This window comes from Channa argus, chromosome 18 (assembly GCF_033026475.1).
Source record: "Channa argus isolate prfri chromosome 18, Channa argus male v1.0, whole genome shotgun sequence".
Lineage (NCBI taxonomy): Eukaryota > Metazoa > Chordata > Actinopteri > Anabantiformes > Channidae > Channa > Channa argus.
Window position 1 is genome coordinate 21,463,291 of NC_090214.1, and position 26,961 is coordinate 21,490,251.

Below are 26,961 nucleotides of genomic sequence, written 5' to 3' on the forward strand. Positions count from 1 at the left end.
TGTTTTTACATTACTTTATTTAATATAGAAATAACTTGACTGTTTGGCCATGGGCTCTGCATATCACTCTTACTAAAATTAGAACCAATAATTTCAATATCACAAGAACTGATCCTTGTGTTACATTCTTATTTTATTGCTCATTCAGATGTCCAAGTAGTGTGGTACACTCAGTGAAGTAGGGCAAAGGTGATAAGTGTGCAGTCAAATATAAACTGTGTGTGCAAGTGGATGACACTTAGTTAAGAATTTTGTAGGTGAGTGTGAATTACTACTGTGGTTTGGTTGTTAGGTGGTAAACCGAATGAAATCCCTCACAATATGTGAATGTGCTTTATGCTTAGCTGGGTTTGGCAGATGTTTAGTTTAGCTGAAAGTGTGGTCAGCAGAGGATGGATTTTGTTGGTTTAAATCAAGATGTGTCTGGATAATATCATCCTGCTTTTATTTTGACTTGACTAGTCCTTACTTCCTTTCTAATATAAACCATGTATTATTTCTTGTCTCTTAGTTATAAATGCTTTTGATACCTGATGTTGGAGAATTTCTTTATATAAACTCGCAGTATGATGGCAGCTGATCCCTGTAAGGAGCAGGGAGGGATTCCTGCAGGGTTTTAGAACCGGATCAGCTGTACTCTTGTGTAAGCTGAGGGGGACTCCTCAACAAAAGAAATAAAGTGTGTGAGTTTAAATGAGATTATGTCTTTGTGAGTAGAGTAGAGTATCAGAAGATCCTGATTCAATGATGGAACATGTGTAAGCAGCATAAAAGCAATCGGTATCAATGAAATAAAGACAATCCCTGTTGTTGGTTGTCGTTTTTGCTTTCACTTTGAGTTCCATTCCAACAAAAGGCGGGGAAATATAAAATATAATTCTGTTACTAGATAAAATGATAATTAAATTAGTCAGACTTTGTCCAAGTATATTGAATTTCTTTTTATGACTGGGCAAAATACAATAATTATTTCAATATATGTACATTTACTTATTCAGATTAAATACATTTTTGTAGCCTTTTACAATTATTACAATTTAGTAGAGAAAGACAAACCTCAACACTTAACACTTGAATGAATATACTTGTTCACAGCGTTCTTAGTGAGAAAAACTGCATGTAGACTTACACTACATCCTCAGGGCCTCAGCTATGCAAATCCAATGGGGGGGCATTTAAGCTTTCCTGGTGGTCATGTTTTATTCTATGTGCTTTGTGACAACACACCAGCAGAGCGCTGTATATAGTGTTTAACAAAACATGTATTTAGACAAACCAATACTCAATAATGTAAAGCATAACTTAATTTTAGACGGCAGTCTGGTTTGAAAACCATGTCATAGAAAATGTTTAGTAGCATTCCATTATGTCTGTGTAACTGCAGATTTTACAGAGTTTACTCTTAATGATCTAATCCCCACATGTCTAACAGAGTGACGTAGCTTTAGAAACAGTTTGTTTAAGCTCCCTCTCTCTCCACCGGTGTGCGTATTAAAATACACACATCGCCAATTTAGATGTCAGGAAACTGTTGGAGCACTCGTCCTTATAAGCAGTTATGATTACATTACTTATCTGACTGACTTTGACATGACACACATGCATTGATTCCAATTTAAAACCTAATTTTATCATAACAGGAGTAGGTGCTCTGACTGAAATGCAAATATAGATAAAAAAAAATAAAATAAAATAAAGTCACCTAAGATGTTTTGCTTTGTTCTGAATTTCTGAAGGAATGCCTCTAAGCATTTATACACAGTATAGACTTTTTGTAGTAATTATCACAGTAAACTACAGTAACATTCCTTTCTCCATGTAGGTCCGCTGCATGTTGAATATTTGGGGTGTGATGCTCTTCATCCGCATGACATGGATCGTGGGTCAGGCTGGAATTGGTAAGTAGAGCTTTTCACCTCTCAGTATATTTACAGTCTCCTGCCATGAAGAGGAGTTTTAGTTTCAGACACTGGCAGCCGTGTGCAATCTGCCTGTGGTAAAATGTGTTGCCTAACAAGAAAAAGTTATGTTTTTTTCACAGTTGTTAAATCACAATGACAAGGAACAAGTAGAGAAGAGTAGATCTTCCATGTTGATTGTCTGTAAGATCTGTAAGGAAATCACCACTTTACCATAAGCAATGGAAGTGATAACATTTTATGGATACCTTGTTTGATAAAATGTTTCATTCTTCAAATTTTTTCTGTCTTAATCAGTTATCACATTAGACGCTTAAAGCCTCAGTCTGGAATCAGAAATTCATTAGAGTACATCGAAGGCAACACCCTCCTTCCCCGAGGCAGACAGATTAAATCAGTCTTTATTTAGCACTTTGAGCAGATTGAGGCTACAAACAATCAGACAAAGCAAATGTTAGACAACTTTATTAAAAACGCTTCATTATTCCAGAACAAACCTAGAGCATTTATGATTGTTTCTTGATTCTAAAATCATTTTGCAATTAAAATTATTATGCCAAGAACTATAAAGAATGGCATTGCCCTTAATAAGTCTCTCGAGGAAGATTTTCATAATTGAATTAACTTGGAAGAGACATATGTCAAAGGTGTAATCCGTGGTTTGTTGAAGTTTGAGGAAATATTAGACCCCCTCCGGATTTCTCCTCTGAGTGTTCATACTAAACTTGTCCAGATCTTTAGACAAAATCTACAATAAAACAAAGAGTAATACCAACTAGGTTGATGGGATAAGTATTCGCCACCGTAGTTGCTATGTCCTACTACCAAACTAAATCAATCGGTCTGGAAAGAGTTACAAACCTATTTTTAAAACTAGTGTACTCCACAGATCTACAGCAACAAAAACTATCTACACATGGAGGAGACCTAAGAAACGGTAAACCTTTCCACCAGGGTCCGATCTTTCAAAATTAGTGCAATACGACTAATCCAAGAAGTGAGAAGAAAAAAAAAAAAAAGATTTCAGGAAAACCTCCAAAGAACTGTGGCCTCTCTCCTCTCAGTAAATCTTACGTTCTCAGTTTTCATGACTCCACTATCTGAAAGGGTAGGAATGAAGGAGTGGTGAGGTAAAAAAATACAACAAGACAGAAGAATAGAAGGGCTTGTCTGAATTCTGCCACAACACACCTTAATGATTCTCAAACATATTCTCTCCCTGGGAATATTTTATGGACTATGAATTAAAAAGTCTAACTCTTTGGAACATACTGGTCCTGTTAGGGCCTTCAGGTATTAGTCGTTGTCAAATTATAGTAAATAAAAAAGCTGCAGACATTGTTAAATCTGTCTGATTGGTCAGAAGAGTGAGCCTCTCTTATAAACATTTAGAAGTGATTATCTCTGGGCTACTGCCAGAGCTCTTTAGTCAGTCCTACTTAGGAGGACGATTTACCTATGTCTGTCCACATTAAGATACATTTTGATAAAGCTACTACAAAAAAAATTTAACAATTACAAACTATTGCTTTCAGTTGACCTAAACTGTTTTTAAGGCAGAAAGAGAAAACTGCAAATATGGGCACACAAAACCAAAACTCTGCATGATAAGAAGCACTGAAAACATACTGCAAAGATTCTCTTAATTTGTGTAAATGGACCTTTTTTGTCTTGCCCTTTAGTCATTTTGATACTAACTTCTAAATGATGTATGGTGATCCATGCTACAGAGAGTCAGCCAGTCTGTTTGATACACAGCCATATTTTTACTTTGCAGTGACAAAGACTGCACGTACCTAATAATAAATTCAAGCCTCACAGTCCAGAAAAGTTACCAAGCTGTGCGGCACACAGCCCATGTTTACTGCCATGTTGGTGCTCTCTGAGTGCTCATTTAAGGCCCTGCGCAATAGTGACTGTCTTACTTGACGCACGACATAATGTCCTGACCCCCAGCGCTTTGTTGATTATCCTCCACTTTGATGTGAAATTTCAGCCCACAGTGACACGTGTGGTCAACTTCACTGCTGTTATTTTTCACAGGGCCTTGAGTGATTAGAAGGCCTGGTAGAAAACTGTTAAGTGTTGCACATTCTGTTTATTCAAGAGATTTGTGAAGCTCATACTGTGCTTTCTTCTGCAGCTCTCTCCTGTTTGATCGTTGCCATGGCTACAGTAGTGACGACCATAACTGGCCTCTCCACCTCTGCCATTGCCACCAATGGCTTTGTACGAGGAGGTATGCATCACTTGGTTCTGTAGAATGAAAGGCCGTCTATGGCCACAAAAGAATATGTGACAGAAACACCAGTGACTGACTTGAACCCTCCTGCGAAGCAGCAGGGCTCTCATGAAACAAATGATCTCTTCCTGCTGTTTGGGATGAAACAAGGTAATCTATCTATAGTGTGATGTTAACCAGCGTGACCAGCCATCAATCACCCATCACACTGTAGCATTTGTCAGGTGAATGAAGGGTTAAACACACATCTGTCACAGCGAGAGAAGAAATTCAAGAATTTTTTTGAAGTGAATAGAAGCAGTAGTGGAATGGGTGGTCTGACATGGACATTAACACATTCCTAAGTTAGTGGATTAAGCATTGTTCAATAACTGTTTATTCATACTGAAATTTTTGTTTTCAAGACAGGCAAAACTAGTGTCTGTGTTATTTCCATATCATATTCATCTATGTAATACAGTTTATAATGTTGACTTAATATTATTGACTTAATATTATTGACATTTGAGGTGTTTTTTTTTTTTTTTTTTTTTTTTTTTTTAGTCTTGTTGAGCTGGAAACATACCTGCAATCGCAGACCTACTCTGGAACATGATTATCTTTGGTTTAGTCGGTGTGAACAAGATGACCCGTTGGACTTAGTGTTTCACCAGGAGTGTGTGGGATAACACAATTCACAAAAAGGGAATTAATTACATACAAGTCTCCACAATTATTGTACACACTTACTCACATCAAGTCTTTACAGTCTCTCTATCTCTTTCTTTTGTCATTGGCACCAGGTTGGGAGAAACCTGCTGAACCAGATTTTAAGTATTTATACATATGTGTTTTAGCCCCCTGAGATCACGAGGGGATGCAACATTTTGTGAGCTAAAGGTGTCCACTAGTTTGATAAGGAAGAAGGAAAATGATGACTGTGTGTCAGGTTTGTAGTTGGGATGGATATTTCCTCTCTTCATGTTGTTCATGGATCTATTACTGGAACAACAATCTTTATTGTCATTGCACATACATCATTGCACATACAGTGCATCCAGAACGTATTCCCAGCGCTTAACTTTTTCTTTTTGAGTATGATGCTACAAGCTAGGCACAACAATTTTTGGGCAGCTTCTCCCATTCTTCTTTGCAGTGCCTCTCAAGCTCCATCAGGTTGGATGGGGAGCATCGATGCACAGCGATTTGTAGATCTCTCCAGAGATGTTAAATTGGGTTCAAGTCAAAAATGAACCATTGCCAAAGTCTGAGGTCCAGAGCGCTTTTGGAACAGGTTTCCATCAAGGAGGTCTCTGTACATTGCTGGATTCTTTTTTCCTTCCATCCTGATTATTTTTCTAGTTCCTGCCGCTAAAAACATCCCCACAGCATGATGCTGCCACCACCATGCTTTAGTGCAGGGATGGTATTGGCCAGGTTGTGAGCGGTGCCTGGTTTCCTCCAGACATAACACTTGGCATTCAATCCAAAGAGTTCAATCTTTGTTTCATCAGATCAGAGAATTTTGTTTCCCATGCTCTGAGAATCCTTCAGATGGGCTGTCATGTGCCTTTTACTGAGGAGTGGTTTCTGTCTGGCCACTCCACCATAGCGCCCTGAATGGTGTAGTGCTGCAGAGATGGTCGTTCTTCTGGAATGTTCTCTTCTCTCCATAGAGAAACGCTGGAGCTCTTTCAGAGTGACCATTGGATTTTTGGTCCTCTCTCTGACTAAGGCTCTTCTCTCTTGATTGCTTAGTTTGGCTGGCCCGCCCGCTCTAGGAAGAGTCCTGGTGGTTCTTCTTAAATTTAAAGATGATGGAGGCCACTGTGATCTTTAGGACCTTCATGCTGCAGAATTTTTTCCTGTACCCTTCCCTACATCTGTGCCTCGATACAATGCTGTCTCGGAGGTCTACAGGAAATGCCTTGGCTTTCATGGCTTGGTTTGTGCTCTGACATGCACCGTTAACTGTGGGACCTTATATAGATCGGTGTATGCTTTTCCAAATCATGTCCAATCAACTGAATTTCCCCCAGGTGGACTCCAATCAAGTTGTAGAAACATCTCAAGGATGATCAGTGGAAACAGGTTCCACCAGAGCTTAATTTTGAGTGTCATGGCTAAGGCCATGAAAAATATGTACATGTGATTTGTTTTATTTTTTTAAATACATTTGCAGAAATTTTAAATAAACTGTTCACATTATGGGTATTGTTTGGGTAGCTAGCACTGAGTGCGTCTCTCAGGTAGGCTCGGATTTAATCCCGCCGACTACTGCATGCCATTTTGCTGCTCTACCCATTGATCTACCAGACCCCTGTCATCTGGACGTGTGCTGGAACAGTGCAAATTATAGGTCATCTGTGTTTTGGGAAGTGTAGATTTTTTTATTAAGACTTGTGTCATTTAATGATATCTGGTCATTAACTTTACCATGAATTATATTTTTTAACCAGGACTTTCAGTGTTTGAATCCAGTTGCTGCTCAAAAGTTAGGTGTATCAAATTTAAAGCTAAAAAGTACATGACCAGCGCAGCTCTAAATTCAAGTTGTTAAATTTAACACTTTTTTTAGTTATGATCCTCTATTTTGCAGGTTGCATAAGCATTCTTTAAAAAAAACAAACAAACAAAAAAAACAACCTAACCAGAGACAAATAAAAATGGACCTTTGCACATTGCGGCAGTATTTAGAACAGAATTGTGCCTCGACGGATTGAAGTAAAGTGAAAGTGACTTGTTCTCTTTATAGCTTCACTTCTGTGTGAGAGGGCACATTTGCATAAAGTCCTCTCAGCTTCCTCATATCATGGGGATGTCTGTGACTCACAGTGGGCAGCACTGAAATGTTATTTTGAGGTTGTGTTCTCATCAAATTGCATCCTACCACACCTCCATTGTTTGAGACTGTGTGTATTAAGAGAGCTGTGACTGAGGACTTGCACGGGAACAACTGCCTTACCAACTGAGCTACAGCCGCTAATGTCTGCAGTTACATAGAGCTTTTCTGCCTAGTGGTACTCAAAGCGCTTTACACTGCTTCTTATTCACCCATTCATACTCACAATCACACACACACACACACACACACACACGCACACACCGTTGGGGGAGCCGCTATGCAGCTGGCCAACACTCACTTAGAGCAACTAAGTTGGGGTTCAGTGTCTTGCTCAAGGACACTTTGACATGTGAGCCGAGGAGCCGGGGATCAAACCAACAACTATGGGATTGGTGGACAACTGCGCTACCTCCTGCAGCAAAGTTGCCCCAATTTTGGAAACCCTTACCCCACAGGATTACAGGGGATCTGTGTCTGATCATTTCTGGATCTCCCCCGACCCATCCCCTCCTCCTTTCTCTGTCCACCACAATTGTCTTTTCATTCCACTTTGCATTGTAGGTTGGGTATAATTTATATATTAGGTATAAACATTTTAGATTTTTGACCTGCTTGTTCAACATTTGTTACCAGCTACAGTAGTTCCAGCAAAGTATAAAGTGGCCTTTGCTCTTCAGTAACTCAATGGCTTCTTACAGTTATTTTCCGGTTAAATATTGTCTACTGCAAGGTTTGCAGTGTTGTATTACAACATGTAAAAACTAAGTAAATTAAATTACAGTAAAACCATAAAATGTATGTGTTATAGTTCTACACAACAGTAAAATTAATATCTTGTCAATGTCCTTCTCCCTTTAGGTGGAGCATATTATTTAATATCAAGGAGTCTGGGCCCAGAATTTGGAGGATCTATTGGTCTGATCTTTGCCTTCGCCAATGCAGTGGCTGTAGCCATGTATGTAGTGGGCTTTGCTGAAACAGTTGTGGAACTTCTTGCTGTAAGTCTCTCTGCCTTGTTGTAGCATACAGTTAGTGATCACCGTTGTGTGTCTTGTCTGTGGCCCATGATGCTATATCGGAGTTTAATGGTTAGAAATCATTATATGTATCGCAGAATATCATGTATCGCAATGCTTATATCAAGTTTTTCCAGTACTGTGCAGCCTTCACATTCACAACTTTTGAGCAGTTTATATTCTTCAGTTAAACTAATGTAACTGAATTTTCTATCTTTTCACTGAAATGCTCTAAAAAGAACTTTCTTGTTGTGAGACTGCAGTACTAACCATTGTACCACCGCCCATGCAGGAATATTCCGTTTGAAAGCTAATGTAAACCAAAAGATGTGAAGTAGATTTACGTCCACTGCATCTCAGCACAGAAGCATTGTCTAAGGAAAAACAGAGGGTTGGATTGATAATAGCCACCAACTTTCTGACTTTTGAAGCCACACTTAGATTTTTTAATAATTTTTTTTCACATAATTTAGAAGAGTGGTAAGTAGTGGAAGTTTGCATATTCTTTAGGTGCTACCATGGACCAAAGACAGGAAATTAGGTTAATTGGTGCGTCTATATTGCCTGTTGGGTTGTCTGTCTCTGTGTGGCCCTACGATGGCCTAGTAACCTGTACAGGATTTACCCTGCTACTCGTTTAGTGACAGCTGTGATATTCTTCAGCGCTCCCTGCACCCTAAAACAGGATAATTGGTTTGAATGATGGATGATGACTTTTTCTCCTATATTCACCTTGAAAGTACCATGTTTTGATGCTTTGTCTTCAAATGAACAAAGGGAATAAAATTGTGTTATTTTAAATTTTTACAATTCAACTTTATTTATATAGTTACAGATTGCATCAGAGTCATCTCAGGGCACTTTACATAATAAAGTCAAGACTATAAAGATGTGTAGCAAAACCCCCAATGAATCCCCCTTAAGCAAGCGCTAGGCAACAGGGGAGAGCAAAAACTCAATTTTAACGTAAGACACCTCCAGAAAAACCAGGTTAAGGCTGGGTGGACAACTGTCTTGTCTGGTTGGGGTGAGTAGGAAGTGGAAGGAGAAAAGAAAAGAGCAACAACAAGCAACAACAAAACACTGGGCAGGTTGGTAGGACCAGTAGCTGTGCACTGGAAAACACACAGGTCCAAAGCTGGGGACACCTGCAGAAAGGGACAGAGAGAGGGACAAAGAAGGAGATGGACAACTACGGGGAAAACACACAAAGTTAATGTTGTACCATGGTGACAAATAAATGTGGGGTGAGGTATGAAGAGAGGGCGGGACAAGAGGAGGAAAGGAGCTCAGTGCATCGGGGGGTGGGTCCCCCAGCAGTCTAAGCCTATAGCAGCCTAACTATAACTAAGTATAAGCTTTATCAGACAGAAAGGTTTTAAGCCTAGACTTAAAAGTAAAGAGGGTGTCTGCTTCTGGAATCTGAACTGGGAGCTGATTCCAGGTTATATCTGAGATTTTTAGGCCCAAATAAATCAGTCTTTCAATATTGAAGCATCAAATGTTGTGGACATATGCAAAGCAGTAACTGCTGTAGTTCATCTGTAAGCTGTTAGCTTTAGTCTAAACTATTTTATTTTGTAAAAGAACTTCCATATTTGCAAGGTGTATTGTTCCTAATGACACTTTGTGCTGCCTCAGGGTGTAGATGCCATCATGATGGATCAAACTAATGATATCCGAATCGTCGGCACCATCACTGTAATACTTCTACTGGGCATCTCTGTGGCAGGAATGGAATGGGAGGCCAAGGTATGAACAGGATCTGATAAACTGACAGCAAAAAAACAATTGCACTTGCTAATGTCATGGAGAACCAGGGTAGGCAAGAATTGATTATGGTCATTATAGAAAAACATGTACAGTAATTAATTACTGTTGGTAACATTGGAGCTGATTAACCACTTGATGTGCTGACAGATATAAAATGTATATGAATTTATTAGTTCATAATATTTTTACAAAAAACATAATATTTTAATATTAAAACCAGCAAGTTGTCTTAATGTTGAGGGCGATCGGTGCACAGTATGAATGATTGATACATTGGTTTCAGAGAAAAGTGATTACTAATGCTTTGGTTAATTTCATGTAGGCCCAGATCTTCTTGCTCGTGGTCCTCATTGCAGCCATCATCAACTTTTTCATTGGATCCTTCATTCCTATTAAGTCGAAGGAGTCTTTGGGCTTCTTTGGCTATGACGGTATGACACACCCTTATCCCAAGTCACATTTGTTTTAAGGCAAAAATTAATTATTTAATTAAATTATTTAATAAATAAATTAATTAATTAAAGCTGAAAGTGTGGCACACACTTAATGATTGTACGGCATTTATGGATGTGATTCACCTGTGACAACTGCTTGGACCTAGTTTGTCCTGGTCAGTGCCAGGACCAGTATTGATGACAGATGACATCACAACTATATCCATGATTTTGTTTTTGTTTTTTGGGGGGCTTTGGTCCTTTTACGTACAAATTGCTGCGTTACAAAGTCAAAGTTCCCGTTCGCCACCATATTTGTTTTGCCACAAGATGACGCAGGATTTTGGAGTTTTCCTATCTCCAAATGTGCTGTCAAGTGTGTTACCCGGACTGTCAGAGACCCAGGTATGTCCCCAGCACAAGCAGTTTTGGCAGGTCCGGCTTTTTAAGTTTGTTTTTTTGTTTGTTTTTTTTAATAGGCTCTATCATGTGGGAGAACATGGGTCCGGACTTCCGAGACCAGACGTTCTTCTCTGTATTTGCCATCTTCTTTCCTGCAGCCACTGGGATTCTGGCTGGAGCCAACATTTCAGGAGACCTTGCTGTAAGTCCTATATAATTATCAAACAAAAAAGGCACTCCCACTGGTGTACTACTGTGAACTGCTGACAGACTGGTGGCAGTGAGACTATTAGTGACATCATCTAAAGGACCTATGTTAGTTTGCATTAAAAGGTCTGAGTTATTAATTTCTTGTTATCTTAAGTCTGTGTTGTGATGGTTTGTTGCAGGACCCACAGCTAGCTATTCCCAGAGGGACCCTTCTGGCCATATTGATCACAGGACTAGTCTACCTGGGTGTTGCTGTTTCAGCAGGTGCAGTCAAATGTACCATTGATTATATTCTTTGTTGATTTTATTTTGTAAGTAGTTTTAATATGTACATCATACTTTTATACTGCTAGGTGCCTGTATCGTGAGGGATGCTAGTGGGAATGTGAATGACACTGTTAGTTCTCAGTTCATGATGAACTGCACAGATGCTGCCTGCAAATTTGGCTACGACTTTGTTACTTGTAAAAGTGAAAAAGATGGCTGCCGCTTTGGACTCCATAATGACCTCCAGGTACCAAGAAAGATGAGTTTTCGAATAATATGAGACATATGTGGTTGTTATGCATAAAAGTCAAAATTCAATGTCTGTTTATTCTTTAGATGATGCGTCTGGTTTCTGGTTTTGGGCCCATCATTACTGCTGGAATCTTCTCTGCCACTCTGTCATCAGCCTTGGCCTCTTTAGTCAGTGCACCTAAAGTTTTTCAGGTAAAAGCTAACCTAATCTACATCTAGGTATCCATTAGGATTGCTGTTAAGGCTCAGTTTTGCATTATGAACAATTAAACCTCTAAAATCGCAAGTTGTTTTCTGTTTCCACAGGCTTTATGTAAAGACAATATCTATCCTGGCCTGAGTTTGTTTGCAAAAGGCTACGGCAAGAACAATGAGCCCCTCCGAGGCTATATTCTGACCTTCGGTATTGCTCTGGCCTTCATCCTCATTGGTATGACTGCACACACTGCTTATTTCTACTCTGGGTATTAGGCATTATTGTATGAATTCACAGTCAATTTTATTTAAATAAGACTAGGTACTCAAAAGCCTCGAGGCTGCAGTGTTTGTTACACTCCACCGTATAGTGAAAAATGGAGCAATTTTGGTTTCAATTAGTATCAAATCACATACTTGTATTCAGAAGAAAATATTTGTGTGTGTTATTTATTTATTTTTCCCCCATTGTGAATTGACTGTTTTACTATTGCAGCTGAGCTGAATACTATTGCCCCCATCATCTCCAACTTTTTCTTGGCATCCTATGCTTTGATCAACTTCTCTGTGTTCCACGCCTCACTAGCTAACTCACCAGGTAAGATCAAGTTCTCGAAACAAGTAAAATAATGATAATGAACTTGCCATAAGAGATGCTGCTTATCAGATTTATTTTTTTTTTAATTTTCATTTTTTTAAGTGAGCAGTTCCACTGAGTCAAGATTAGTATGGCGTTTAACAGGAATTTTGATGGGAAATGATGGCTTTTTAAAAGGAATTACCTAAAACACTTTGATGTGTCCTGAGAGGCTGGCTGTAGAGTTCCTGCAAAGAGCTTAGAGCCAGTGTTTGACACATCACAAGACTGGTCATATCAGAACATCTGAGGTAGAATTAATGTGTGTTTTCTTGATGTGCTGCAGAAGCAGTCAGATGATCCTTTACATGACTTTCCTTATTTTCTATCCAGGCATTGATTAATGTGGTGATAGGTATAAAGGTAAGTAGGTAGATTCAAAGAATAGATGATAATGCATACAAATAACATGGTAGCAACTCAATGCATTTAGTCATGTAGATGTGGTCAAGACAATCTGAACTAGGGTTTACAGAGAATTGTCTGAAAAAGAGAAAATATTCAGTTAGTGGGAGTTCTCTGTTGATACCCTGTTGATACCTGAGGTCTAAGAAGAATGATCAGATTGGTTTGAGCTGATAGAAAAGCAGCAGTAACTCAAATATCTGCTTATTACAACTGAGGTTTGCAGAAGAGTGTCTCTAAATGCACAACACCTATCTTGTGATGGCTACATCCAGCAGGATAATGTGTCATATTAAAGAGCTAAAATGATCTCAACCCGGTTTCTTGACTATGACAATGAGTTTACTGTACTCAAGTGGCCTCCAGTCACCAGATCTCAATCCAGTAGAGCACCTTTGGGACATGGTAGAATGGGGAATTTGCATCATGTGCAGCTGACAAATCTGCAGCAACTGCAAGATGCTGTCATGTCAGTGTGTACAAACATTGAGAAATCTTTCCGACACCCTAATGAATCTATGCCGCGAAGAATTAAGACAGTTCTGAAGGCAAGATGGGGTGTATCCCTTTACTAGATAAAGGTGTACCTAATAAAGTGGCCAGTGATTGTAGATTCGGACTGGTTTCTTTGCATGTACCAATTGGGTAACCCTTCAAATTAGAGCTGCCTTCCTTACTGATGGGAGGGCGACAAATGCTCACTGCCAGCCTGATGATGTGTCATGGCCTTTACTCTACAGATGAAGGATTCTGTACGTACGTCGATGTTCAGACAGGCTGAACTCAATGTGTCCAAAAAAAAAAGGACAAAAGGAATAAGTTGTCTTGACTCAAATGATCTAGTTCTGTGTATCCTGAGCTTTAGGAATATCAGTTCAGATTTTATGTAAAAACACTTATCCAGACCCATCACTTTTTACGTATTTTATTGTGTTGTAATTTGAAATGGGTGATTATTTATTATTATTATTTATTATATTTTGAAGTCTTGTGATCTGGCAAAAACACTAACTAATGAACTCTTTGGAGACTCTAAGATTTAAAACTATTGGGTGTTCATCTGTCTAGTTTCTTTGCACTGTAAAAGCAACAAATTATCAGCGTGTGCCAGTTGTTTTTCTCTTTCCAAGCTCTTTGATTATCAATCATCCTCTGTGATCAACATTTTGAGGCAGATATCAGGACAAGGGTAGAAAACGCTCTCTAAAGTTCTAAAGCAGTGTTTAGAGCCCAGGGGCCTTAATAATTGTGAAATGGGAGACGCTGCCTCCCCAAGGGCTGTCCTTTGTCCAAACTGTGTTACTTAAAAAAGAATCAGGGGGGTGACAAATACCTGACTGGTCTAAATTTTGTGTAATATTGTTATGGGTTATTATTATAACTAATGGTCTTAGTTTGTTATTTACACATGTAGAAAGCTATACCTGAGAATGCATCAAAAAACGATTAGGTTAAAGGGTCTTTTTTTTAACCTAATTCTATAGGTTCTATAGAGATTTAGATTAGATTTAGATTTAATTGCTGAATTATTATTATTATTATTATTATTATTATTATTATTATTATTATTAACAGTTAAATTATTATTATAAGTCAGGGAAACCTGAGAATAAGAGTTCATTCTCTTCCCAGCATTGGGATAGAAGCAAAAGTCTCAGTCATAGCTAGTATCTCACAACATGGACATCAAACCATTACCACAATAGGTAAGTGAGAAAATACTTAGGTGAACTTCCCTCTAAACTGCTGAATGAAATGTATATAGTTTATTTTTATATTCAGTTCTATTCTTTTTTCCTTCCTCAATACCAACGCTCTAGCAGAACTTCAGGTACTGATTCTTTATCTGCTTCTAATTCCTCCAAACAGGTCATATAATTACATGGACTTAAATGGTACATGACTAGGGGCCAGCAGTAATTTAGACATTCAGTAATGGATTTTAATGCCTCCACAACCGCACACTATAAACCCCATTCAATATTCCCGTTAGGGCCAATCTCTCCTTACTTTGGGGGATATGTAAAACCCCTGAGAAGAACATTACCGTCAATGTACCCTTTATGTCCTGTGGTTTGTCTTAGACTGTCATTGTGTAACTACACACTGTTGAACTGTATTCCATTACTAAAATCCCACTAGTCTAGTGTGGTAGCTAATTATTCAATAAATAAATATGGCCCCTAATAGCTAATTTAACCATCTGGTCTCCAGTCTAACAGGCTGCTAACTCCCATTCTTTAACCCAAGCACATATCCAACTTCAGCTTTATTCATACTTAATAGCAACATTTAATATGTTAAAAAGATGTTTATGATGAAGATGACTGCAAATGTTTTCTTTTGTTATCCAGATTGTTAATGTTTTAATATGTTGGTCTGACTTACTTTGGTCCCAGTCAAGGAGGTATTGACAAATCAGACCTTAATATAAAGTTCATTTCCTGGGTTTTACAAACGTATTAATTTAAAAAAAAAAAAAAATATATATATATATATATATATATATATATATATATATATATATATATATATATATATATATATATATTATATATATATATATATATATATATATATATATATATATATATATATATATATATATATATATTAAAAAAAATATAGAATGTGACTAACACGATTAGTCTGTATTAAAATACGTACATTAAATGTCTTCTGCTTTCTGTGACACTGTCATTACTTGTCTTCATGGGGTCTCCAGGATGGCGTCCCAGCTTCAAGTACTACAACATGTGGGTTTCTCTTGGTGGGGCCGTACTCTGCTGTGTGGTGATGTTTGTTATCAACTGGTGGGCCGCTCTCCTCACCAACGTCATTGTTCTGGGTCTCTATATTTACGTCAGCTACAAGAAGCCAGGTGAGTGGTATTGTATCAAACTGAAACAATTTGTGCCGTCTTAGACGTAGATATAAACCTGAAACCATGGTACAGATAGCAGCTTTAATGTGAGTTAGGGATGTCCTGATCCCAATGCCTGTATCGGGTATCGGGTTTGATTCTGCTTTGGTGTAAAACTCGTAAAACTTCCCCTATACTGCACCTGCACCACGTTAGCCTCCCAGGTATGTGTAGCCTTTAAAATGTCTGTGGTTTAGAGATGGATGATGACAAAAGTAAATCCAAATGCAAACTCTAGTCACAGTTATACTTGTTTTACAAAGTTATTTTACATAGACTCTACAGTCCATGTTGTCCGCTCACCCTAAATCTCTGCTTTGTTCGTATTTGTTTTCCTTTTCGTTGTGTGTGTGTGTGTGTGTGTAAGTAAATGTTGCAGCCATATTTGTTTTGAAAGAAGAACGCACGCAGAACAGCAGTCGAGTGAAGAGAATTTTTTTCAGAAACAAAAGAGTTTGGTATTGTATTGCTACTCTGTATCCTGAGTACTCAAATGTAAATAAGTGGGATCAGGGCATCACTAATATGAGCTTGAAATCTCATTTGAGTAATTTTGCTTCACTGTAAACTGCGCTCAAATAATCAAGTTAATATTTGAGCAACAGTTTGAAAATAACAGTTTACACCTTGTAATATCTATTTCAAAGTGGCCGAATAGCTTCTGTTGTAGATTGACCAGTTACCATAGCAAAGGAGCCTTAGCAAACGAACACTTGAACTTTCCCAACAAAAGAATTTACTTGAAAGCATATGATAGATGGCAAGATATGCTATGAAACATTTAAAAATGTCTCAGCTGAATGTACCACATATACTTTTGTTTTTTTATACACAGTGCTCCAGGTAATATACTATGCTACCTTAGCAAACTACCCATGTTATGATAATGGTGTTAACGTGCTTCATGTCCTGTATTTTGTTCATCTGTTCTGTGTAGACACTGCTGCCAATCCAGGCTTCAAGAACAGCTCTCCTCCCAAACTACTCATGAATTCACAATGTTTTGTTGAAATTTTCTATCTCTACCTGATACTTTATATGTACGCAACAGGATAGATGTGAAATAAAACAAGTTAAATAGACAGTTTTAGACTGTTTAGACTTGCCTAGTTAGTTTCCCTGTGCCTCCTGGCTTTGTTCTAAGCTAGACTAAACACAACCTGTCCTGATCTCTGTTGTGGTATTTCCAAAATGTGTTGCACTGTTGACCGTTCACCAGAGTATGAAGTTGTAAACAAATGAAGAAATATTTGTGTACTGCTGCGTGATACTGAACAATCATGTTGTCGCCCCATGCATCCTTGCGTCTCTTCAAACACAAAGCTGGCCTCTCAGCTCTGAACACACGCCTGTGTGTACACTCAGTTTGACTTGCAGCTACACACACATAGCCAGCCTTCCCAGTGCCTCTAACACCACATGGGTCAGACAGCACTATGGCCCAGCACTGTGACCCGTAAACACTCTTCTTAATAGGACTATGTGTTTCTGTCTGCATGCGTCCTCCCATCCAGATGTGAACTGGGGCTCATCGACCCAGGCCCTGACCTACCACCAAGCACTAACCCACACTCTGCACCTCAGTGGAGTGGAGGACCACATCAAGAATTTCAGGTACCAAACACAAAGTCACCCCACTGCTAACTAAACATGTCTACAGTTACTGTCAATAAAGCTGAGCAGAAAAGAGTTTTACCAAAAACCCTGATAGAAGCCTCTTACCTTATACACTGGCAGACTGATCAGATCATTTGTTACCAGGTTTAAACATTACCTTTAAAAGTAAAATAAAAAAAATGGAAATCATGTGATACATTAAAGCTACTACCATGAATTTAAACTAAATGAATGGAAGCAATCTACTGTTATGTCTCCATTTGTGTCTGACACCTCAGATAATATCAAATTCTTTAAGCTATAAAGGGTGTGTTTTAACTCTAAGCCCAAACTTTCTTTGGTGACTGGCACAAAGACAACATATCAGATGTTGAAACTGAAGAATTTATTTTGAAAAGTATTTGCACCTTTTCAATTTGATGCCAGTGTGTTTCAAAAAAGTTGGGACGGAGCAACAAAAGACTGGAAAAAGTTGTATAATATTTAAAAAAAACAAACACTTGGTGGAACATTTCACAGCTAATAAGATTAATTGGCAACAGGTCAGAATTATGATACAGTATAAAAAGAACATCCCATGATAGCTTTTAGAAGTTTCCATTCTGGGAAAATGTATGTGATGATTTATTGTTGTTCTTATTTTTGCCCTCAGTTGGCATTAAAATGTTTTTTTTTTTTTTACTCTGCTGTAAACCCCTGTCGGTGAACACAGTTTGTTGATGCATCCAAAAATGCAAATTAAAGGACGCCTTTGATTTTGAGCTCGCTTTTTTTGGTTCTAGTTTGGGTAGTACATGTACATAAATGTCATTCAACTTCCCAGCTTTTAAACTTCCCTCTGACCTCCCTATATCAAAATTTCTCTCTACTTCTAGCTAAAAAATGCCTCCAGATGTCATCACTTGGAGGAACCTTCAGATTATGTCATATTGTTGCTCAAACTATTAAGTTTGTAAACCTGGTCAACCTGCCTCTCCGGAGCTCCCCCAAATGACATCATCTGAACTCCTAATAATAAAAACCTCCTAGGTGATGTCATCTGGAGGAGATTTTGAAAAATATTTTAATATAGGGAAGTCAGATGAAAGTTTTAAAGCATAAATATACTTTTACACCCTAAACTTAAACCATAGAAAGCAAGTTGAAAATTGATGAAGTCGCCCTTTAAAACTCTAAAATAGAAGAAAAAAACCATATACAGTATAAAAGAGATGGAGAAGGTGGCAGTTCTGTGAGCCAGAGCTTGAAAACTGTGCTTTGGTTTTTGGAATGGCAACATTTGATATTCTTTTTGGAAATTATGGATGCCATAATTGGACTTGAGATGAAATTCAAAATGAGCATATATTTAAAAAAACAGCACAATCAAATCTCTATCTCAAATCTGTCAATTTCAACATTCAAGGTGGAGACATATTATCAAAAAGGACAATTTAGTGGTATGATTTTTGTTGATGATTCAGGTTCCAGTAAATAACTTCAAGAGGTTAATGGTAGTTAAGCATACACCTGTTTGCTCTGAATACAGTACATGTAACATATGACGCAGTGTGGTTTTTGCAAATCTGGCAGTTCCAATTGCAGGCAAAACAACAAAGCAAAAGATTAACATCATCTAATGCCATCTTCAATATGGCTTGTGTGCACCTCTGAGCTCCTTGTCCTCTCACTGCTTCTGTTAAATCCCGTGGTGCTTAACATATTTGCTTTGATGTGCGCTACCTTGTCAGGTTTTGTTTTTCCCAACCCCTTTTTTTTGCCCAGTACTAAGAAGACTAGAAGCCACTTTAAAGGTTAGAAGTAGTAGTTGCAGAAAAAACTGTTGCTCCCAAAGTAAAAAAATGACACTAATGCTAATGTTTTAATATATTCTCCTGGATGTGTCTGACTGTAGACCCCAGTGTTTGGTGATGACTGGTTACCCCAATTCTCGGCCAGCTCTTCTGGACCTGGTCCACAGCTTCACCAAGAATGTAGGCCTGATGATATGTGGTCATATTCGGATGGTGAGTATATACACTCAGAGACTTGTTTTGCCTTTTGATTATTAAAAAGATGTTTTAAAAACCCACAGATGGTCTTCAAAAGTCTTAATAAATATTGGCAATAGTTTTTAAAAGGACTTTCAGACGATTAGCACTTCACCGGTTAAAGACAGTCGTCCATGGACCACAGGGTCAGTGGTTCAATCCCCTGTCCCAGCTACTGTATATGTCGAAGTGTCTCTGGTCAAGACACTAAACCCCTGACAGCCCATTCCCATCCCCAGCTGTGCAGTGCCAGTCTAAGCCTGGTAGAGATTGGGGAGGGTGGCGTCAGGAAGGGCATCCTGCGTAAAAACTGTGCCAACATGCGAACAATGATCTGCTGTGGCGACCCTCAACTCATGGGATAAGCTGAAAGGACCAACCACTTTTAAACAAGCCCTAAAACAAATTAACCCTTTAATTTACCTTTTTTTTGTTTTTGTTTTTTTGCCTGTATTTTGCTGTAGTAAAAACTCTGAAAACCAATCTGGCTGTTTACTCAATTAGGTGAAGGAGGATAGTGTATGTAACATTGATTATATCCACTTGGTGGGGCTGCTGTGAAGAAATATTATTGTCTAAAAGCTTTGTAAAAGTTAAGGTTAAAGAAAAAAAATCTAATCATTTATAGACACCCTAACAATCATGTTTTATTTGATGGGCATAAATCGGGCAATAAAATGTATATCTATGATTCGCTTGAGCTGCCACTGTAAGGAAGAAGTAGTTCAAGGTTAATTTCTGGTTTTCTAACCATTGCTACTCATTCAATTTGTAAGCTACACATACATAATTATACCAAAATGTTTGCCTACTTGTTACATTACACATATAAATCGCGATTCACATGCGTAAATATCTGATTCACATGCGTATTATACATTTTGAGATAGAGCTTTTCTGAAGCACCAATGCAGTTCTGGATTTCAGATTAGCGCCATTCACTTGATTGGTGAGCACTGTCCTTGAACAAAGTACCATAGCTCCAAAAACATCATACACCTTCAATATTTATATTATATGTAGTGTTGCGTCAGGAAAGGCATCCGGCGAAAGAAATCAACATGCGGAGCTAAAATACACATTTTGCAATATTCAATATGACTCACACAGACACACACAACTACTCAAAGTATGTATTCTAATCTCTGTGATGTTTTTATATAAATAAAAACTAAACAATTTTGTTGCCGAAATGAATGAAATTAATTCATGCTAGGATAATCCTAACAGGACAAGCCAACCAGCTGGTTGACTTCCATATCTGCTTCCTGACTGGTTAATCTGACAAATAAAACCTAAAATATTGCTAAATGAAGAGGCACCAAAACACAATTTCACTAATCTTAAATATTTTAACACAAAAGTATGCGAATTTCTAGGATTATCAGTTCATTTGTAGGAGAAATGTTTGCTTTATGCAATGTTAGGATTTGAGTTAAAATATGAAATTGCCTTGTTTCATGTTTTTGCAGAAACCAAAGAAAAGAAATCAAAAAACAAGTTCACAACTTTCATGCACCAATGCAATTAATATGGGAGACTCAACTGTTACACAATTACCCCAGTTGTTGAGAATGTCAGGACTCAGCCAGGCTGCAGCATGTTTAGTTCAGCCAAAAATTGTACACAGTAAGATGCTTCGCCTGCTAGCTAAGCCTGTTAGCATCCTGTTTGCTCTTTGAGGTGTGTTCAGTTGCCACGTGTTTGACCCAAACAAATATAATATGAGCCCACCCAGATGTCCTCTGTCTCCTCTAGCTCTTTGGTGTCAGCTTCGGGCGTCTCTGCACTCAGTTGAGATAATTGAAACTATAATCAAACTAAAAATCAACCGTTAGAACCCCTTATATACTGTAGCCATTTTAAAAGGTTTGACTACAACTGCCTAAAGTGCGTCAGCAAGCCGTTTCTTTCATGAAGGCTGAAGTCACTTACAACCGAACTGTAAGACTGGCTTAACTACACAGTGAGCTCCTGGATCAGTTTACACCAGCTATGTGGAAATCCATTACTGGGGGAGTCTGTAAAGTCTCGGGTCTAGGGCTGCTTAAATGCGTATTGTTAGTGAGAGCACATAACAAATGTTGTTTACTTGTAACACATTCTGCAGCATGTACAGTAAAGTAATCATTTATTCATTTGAAACTGATCTCATCTCTTTAAACCATCATCAAAATTATCTGGTTTCTTACTGTACATGTTTTTTTTTTTTTCCCTGCGGAACAGTGTAACTCATTTTATTTATTTAGAGTCCAATTCCCAAATCACAAATTAGCCTCACTGGACCCACAATCTGTACAACAACCACATCCTCTGTCCTTAGACCCTCGGATCGGATAAGGGGAAAAACTCCCAGCTTAGAATCCCTCCCCATGTGATGTGTTTGTTCCACTCCTGTATACACACTGTAAAAAGCCCCTGCCAGGCTTAACTGCTTCACAATGGAAAGGTCATTTTGATTGGATGAATGAATGCAGGCTCTGTGCAGGCCAGCAGCTCTGTGGAACATGCTGCCCTTCACAAGTGGCCTCTGATCTGCCCTGCTGCCTGCTTGTATTTCTTCCATCAGGAGTGAGAGAGAACAAATTAAATTGTGTAAACACTCCCAGCCAATGGAATTACTGTTTACTGTCAGAGGAGCAGCTTTGTGAACTATTTTCTATATAAACAAACTCTCTGATGAGGAGATTCAAAGCAGAATTTTGGTTGTACAGGTTGAATTTTTTTTTTTTGTTAACAATCTTATTAAATAAATCATCCAGTGTCGTCTGCAGCTACATATTTTTATGCACGGACATGTCATTTGTTCCAACTTCCTACATGCCAAATGCACAGCTGTGGTGTTAGTTACGTTTGTGTCTTTGTTTGCCTCCCCACAGGGCTACAGAAGGCCAAACTTCAAAGATCTGGCCACAGAGCAGTCTAGGTACCAGCGCTGGCTGCTGAAGAATGAGACCAAAGCTTTCTACACACCGGTGTTTGCTGAGGACATGAGGCAGGGCACACAGTACCTGCTCCAGGTAAAAAAAAACAGCAAAGCTGTGATGGTGCTATAAATGGGATCTCAAATGTATTAAGTCAGTGATGCTCTAGAGGATAGAGTAAAAAAACAACTGCACTTAGAGACACAGTGTGTTTACATGGACGTAGGTAACCAGGTTACAGTCCTCTTTCTCGGGAAAGTGGATCTGTTAACTGTCATGTAAACGAAAAGCTGGCTTCAGAACAGAATGTACAGAAACTTAATTTCCCAAGGTCAGTTTTTCTGCGAGAATGCAGGTTTCTCTAACATTTATATGCGTAACCAGGTTTCTAATTCGGTTTCTCCAGCTGCGTATGTGCTTAAGAGAAGGCTGCAGATTGAAACAAGCAGCTGAATGAGGGCGACATCATTAACAGGGCTACGCATCTTTGTTTGTAAAACAAAGTCTAAAGTCTGACAGAAAATCTAACTAACACACAGTGTCTCATGGAAGTTCAAATAAGTTGTTTCCCTTTGCAGATTTTTTTAAAATTCACACAGTTTGCAATCTGGATCAACTGTGCTGTCCCCTTTCTTTTTGGGTCTTTCCTGCTGCTCTGCTAATCATTCCCCGGCTTAAACACAACAAAAGAGAAAGAAAAGCCGGGGAGCAGTGTTTTTTTTTTTCACTATACAGTTAAAATCTTTGAGCCAGGCTTCAAAAAGAAGTCTGAGGTGGAGGTAGAATCTGATTATCTGTTGCTGCATGTATATGCGCATTTCCAGTGCATGTTAAATGTCATTCCCTGATTAGGTGACATGGCTGATTCTGAAACTGGATGTAAGGGAATGCAAACCCGAACCCTAAACCTAATACATTAACAATGTACTGCTGTTACAAATGTTACAAATGTTTTTCCATAATCAGAAGAAACAAAAATGCTCCGGGAGTGTACAGTATATGAAAAAAGTTATAGTGAAATAATAAAGATTATGAGAGCGCAAGGTTGATAAATTAACTAAAAAATAACCCTAATTTATTTCTAATAAGAAAAATTGTTTTCACTGCCAATTGTGCATTAAATTATATTGATGAAAAAAAATTTTGTTTTACTTATTCCATTTCAAAATATGGGGGTACTAACTTTTGCATTTGATATGAGATTAATTCTAAGGCAGTATTGCTCAGGCCTCTAGTAGACAGCAAGTGCCAACAAGTACCAATAGCCAGCAGGGTTGGCTCCCTGTGCTCCGTTTGTTGCTGTTAATATGAAGGTTTTTCTAATGGCACCGATTCCAAAACTGTTTCCAACCCGACTTGTTTAAAATGCCTTTTCCCTGATTGAAAATAATTTTGTTCAGGACGCAGTAAAATTAATTGATTTTTGGATGCTGCATCTCCATAAACTTTCTTAAATTCTCATTTCTTGTCATATACTGTTGATGTTGTTTTTCTCGTCCAGGATTACCTGCATAAATAATATAAATAATATAAATAATTTCCAAGGGGGGAAAAATGTTGAGGTCCCCTACTTAGTTTAAATGTACGTCTGGCATTATGAATAATCATCCCATTATTAGCAAACTATGAAAAGATCCCTAACTACTATAAAATGTCCATTATATTATAGTATAGTATTTTAAATTATAGTATTTATTTATTTAAAAAAAATTTTAATTGTATAGTTTATGTGCATAATAATGGACATAATAATGGGCATAATAATCATATATAAATGATTACCTGGTTCTGCAAGTGGTTTGTGTTCAGCTTCAGCTTGTTGAAAGCCTCCTTCCTTTTGTCTTTTGTAAGCTCCAGAGGTCCAACAGAGAGCTTTCTAGTTAAAACTTGATTCGGCCCTCCACCCCCCATTATTATTTGATATTTTTTGTTGAGGATTTACCATCATTTTGTGGTCCTGTTGGTAGTGAAGGAACATGTCTGCCAGTGCAACAGTGTGACTCAGTTCCTTTTTTAAAAACTTGTCAGATGTCAGTAATGCTCTATAGCATAGAGGAATTAGAAATTTAATCTCAGGATGCTCAATACTTGGTTGTAGTAGTAGTAGCATATATTAATTGTCACTGCAATTGAAATTATTTTTAAGAAAACAATCTTTATATTATCATAACGGCTATATTTAATCCTAAATATAAAGTGAGCCACATGCTGTTGAAACTTCCACTACTCTGTCCTGTAGCTGATTTGGTAACTAGCCACAGAGTAAATCTAGTAATAAGTGGCACAGTAACAGCAGTGACAGTCGACTAATAAAATTCTTTCACCTTCTTGCTAAAGTAGCCAGTCTTTAACAAATCGAGGTGTAAGTTTATTCGATTGCCGTTTCCATTCTTGTCCCTGCAGGCTGCTGGTCTGGGTCGCCTCAAGCCGAATACCCTGGTGCTGGGCTTCAAGAACGACTGGAGGGATGGGGACATGATGAACGTGGAGACTTACATCAGTCTGATCCAGTAATACCAGTTGCTTTAAAGAAGACTTGCACCCAGTTACCAGGGATCCTTGCTAATGCTTTACTTTCAGAAACCAAAGTTACACTATGACCCAAACAACTACTTAAGTTCAGGCTTAGTTATTTTAAAACAAGAAACCCATTAAATTTAATTAGTGCAATGGGCAAGTACACAGTTTTTGAGATGCTGTGACATTGACATGTTTTAGTGCATTAATACTGAATTAAGACTTTTTATAGTGACACTTAAATGTTTGGACAGCAGGGTGGAGTACAAGGAATCCTATTTTCTGCAAGGAGATATGCTTCTTTGCAGCTAACATTTTTTCCCTAACCCATTTATTTTTACTAGACTCAAGGATTCATAGGACCTCACTCTGAAAACTTAGTAACTTAAGCAGTAATATGGTCGGACATACTCACACAGGCAGCATTTCTCCTCATAATGAACATTAGTAGTTCAGTTTTAGTGTCACAGCTGCAGTGATGACCATCTCAGCTCCCCTTTCTTTAAACATGCTTCAGAGATGTGAGTCACAAACACAAGAACACATGACCCTGTTAGGGGTCCCTGGGGCAAGAAGTAGTTTGTCATAACTTGTATATTTGTTTGACAGTTATGTACAGTGTAATAATATGTCACAGAGCAATGGCTGTTTGAAGCAGAAAATATGAGTTCCAGTCTCATACAACCGCTTTTTTAAGTCATATATGGTAGCTTTAAATGAAAAAAACATAAATTCCCTGACATGAAACTGGATCCCTCAGACCCCAGAAGGGTCCAGGGCCATAAGGCCACAAGAACACCATGAATAGAATCCTGTTTGGTAAAGTAATCATTCTAGAGCTTGCTCTACTACATTCACTTTATGTACTTAACACATGTTTTGAAATCCACTTTTTTTTGCTGAATCCTTCATTAGCTAGAAAGTGAAGGTTACTCAAAGTCGATGAGGGTGGGGATTATAGCATTAGAGCTGAAGGTCAGAGATGGTTCAGCCCTACCATATTGAAATCAGGGTTAATACTCTCAGCAATGTGCCATTTACTTTTCATCCAGTGAGTAATTGTGTCTGTGTACACACTTGCCAGGTTTAACCTGTAGCCATGAAAAAGATGTTTGAACTTATCATTTATTCTGTGCAGTCGGGGCGTCTTTTGTCTTGAATCTATGTCTTTGTGAATCATTTCTCTCTTTAGTTTGGTGATTGTTTCACGCTTCATTCTGTCTTCGGCCATTGTGAATCTCTTATTCATGTGTTTTTCCCTTCAGTGATGCCTTCGACTTCCAGTTCGGTGCTGTCATCCTGCGACTGAAAGAGGGACTGGATGTGTCCCACATTCAAGGACAAGGTATCAAGCACATGCTTTCACATGTGACATATTCCTAGGAATTATTTAGCAGTCTGGTTGAAAGCTTTTTGCCGCAATAGTTCTCCAGAATGTAGAGTTCCTGCTTTTTTACACTTCTCTCTTTTGCTGTGTTTGCTTGCGATGTGACGTGGTCTGGCAGAAACAGAGGTATCATGAGATTAGAAAAATATGAAATGAGAAAGGAGCCACATTCACACCTGGTAGCTGTGTTACAACCAAGCAGTATTAGCAAGTCAAAGGACTTACAGGTTAAACAGAGTTTTCTCAAAAAGACTTAACTATCAGGTTGCTTTAAGTCAAGGAGTCAAATCTATGGGTTAACTGTGATCAAAATCTTCGATCCTCGATCTGAACACCCGTTGCAAGTATGACTCAACATGGCACACGCAGACGACTCATATAGATCATTACCCCACTTTACTTTTTTCTTTGTATGAAATGATTGACAGACTGTTCATGTGTAAAGCGAAATTACAAATACCTCAACTTCTCAAATCAAACTCAATATTTAAATAAGGTTATAGTTTATTTTGACAGGTGACAAATTGAGGGGCAAGAAACTAATTAGTTGTCTTAGTTTTAAGATGTTGGGTCATCACGCACAACCAGAACAGCTTTAATGCTCCTTGACATTGATTCCACTAGTCTCTGGAACACTAATAAGGGGGTGGAACACCATTCTTCCAAAACTGATTCCCTCATTTGATGTTTTGACAATAGGGTTTGGGGAGCACTGTCTAACATGTCAGTCCATAATCTCCCATAGGTGTTTAGTTGGGTGTTTAGATCTGGTTAAGCAATAGCATATAATCCACATTAAAGTTGTACTCATTAAACCATTTAGTGACCCATCTATCAACCTGTTCCCTTTTTGCTTTAATTTGCCACCATGAACAGCTAGGCCAGGTAAACTATTTGGCTACTCAAGCATACCATAAATTTGAAATACTCATGAAATATGGGCTAAAAAACAAAAGTCAAATCAGATAAGATTTTCTAATGAAGAAG

The 26,961-nt window shown here is 38.2% G+C and overlaps 1 protein-coding gene across 5 annotated transcripts in view; it reads left to right on the plus strand.

Annotated features, from left to right (window-relative positions):
- LOC137103530 (solute carrier family 12 member 2-like) overlaps positions 1 to 26,961 on the plus strand; it is a 69,076-nt gene that overhangs the window by 24,432 nt on the left and 17,683 nt on the right. For 4 of the 5 annotated variants that reach the window (XM_067483976.1, XM_067483974.1, XM_067483975.1 and 1 more), the window contains exons 3-19: positions 1,823 to 1,898; positions 4,063 to 4,158; positions 7,844 to 7,983; positions 9,643 to 9,753; positions 10,097 to 10,205; positions 10,688 to 10,812; positions 11,000 to 11,084; positions 11,174 to 11,334; positions 11,424 to 11,531; positions 11,646 to 11,769; positions 12,031 to 12,132; positions 15,302 to 15,457; positions 17,014 to 17,113; positions 19,011 to 19,122; positions 22,026 to 22,166; positions 24,474 to 24,580; positions 25,853 to 25,932. In XM_067483976.1, coding sequence (XP_067340077.1) covers positions 1,823 to 1,898; positions 4,063 to 4,158; positions 7,844 to 7,983; positions 9,643 to 9,753; positions 10,097 to 10,205; positions 10,688 to 10,812; positions 11,000 to 11,084; positions 11,174 to 11,334; positions 11,424 to 11,531; positions 11,646 to 11,769; positions 12,031 to 12,132; positions 15,302 to 15,457; positions 17,014 to 17,113; positions 19,011 to 19,122; positions 22,026 to 22,166; positions 24,474 to 24,580; positions 25,853 to 25,932 — 1,933 coding nt within the window. The other variant, XM_067483977.1, reaches the window with a different exon arrangement.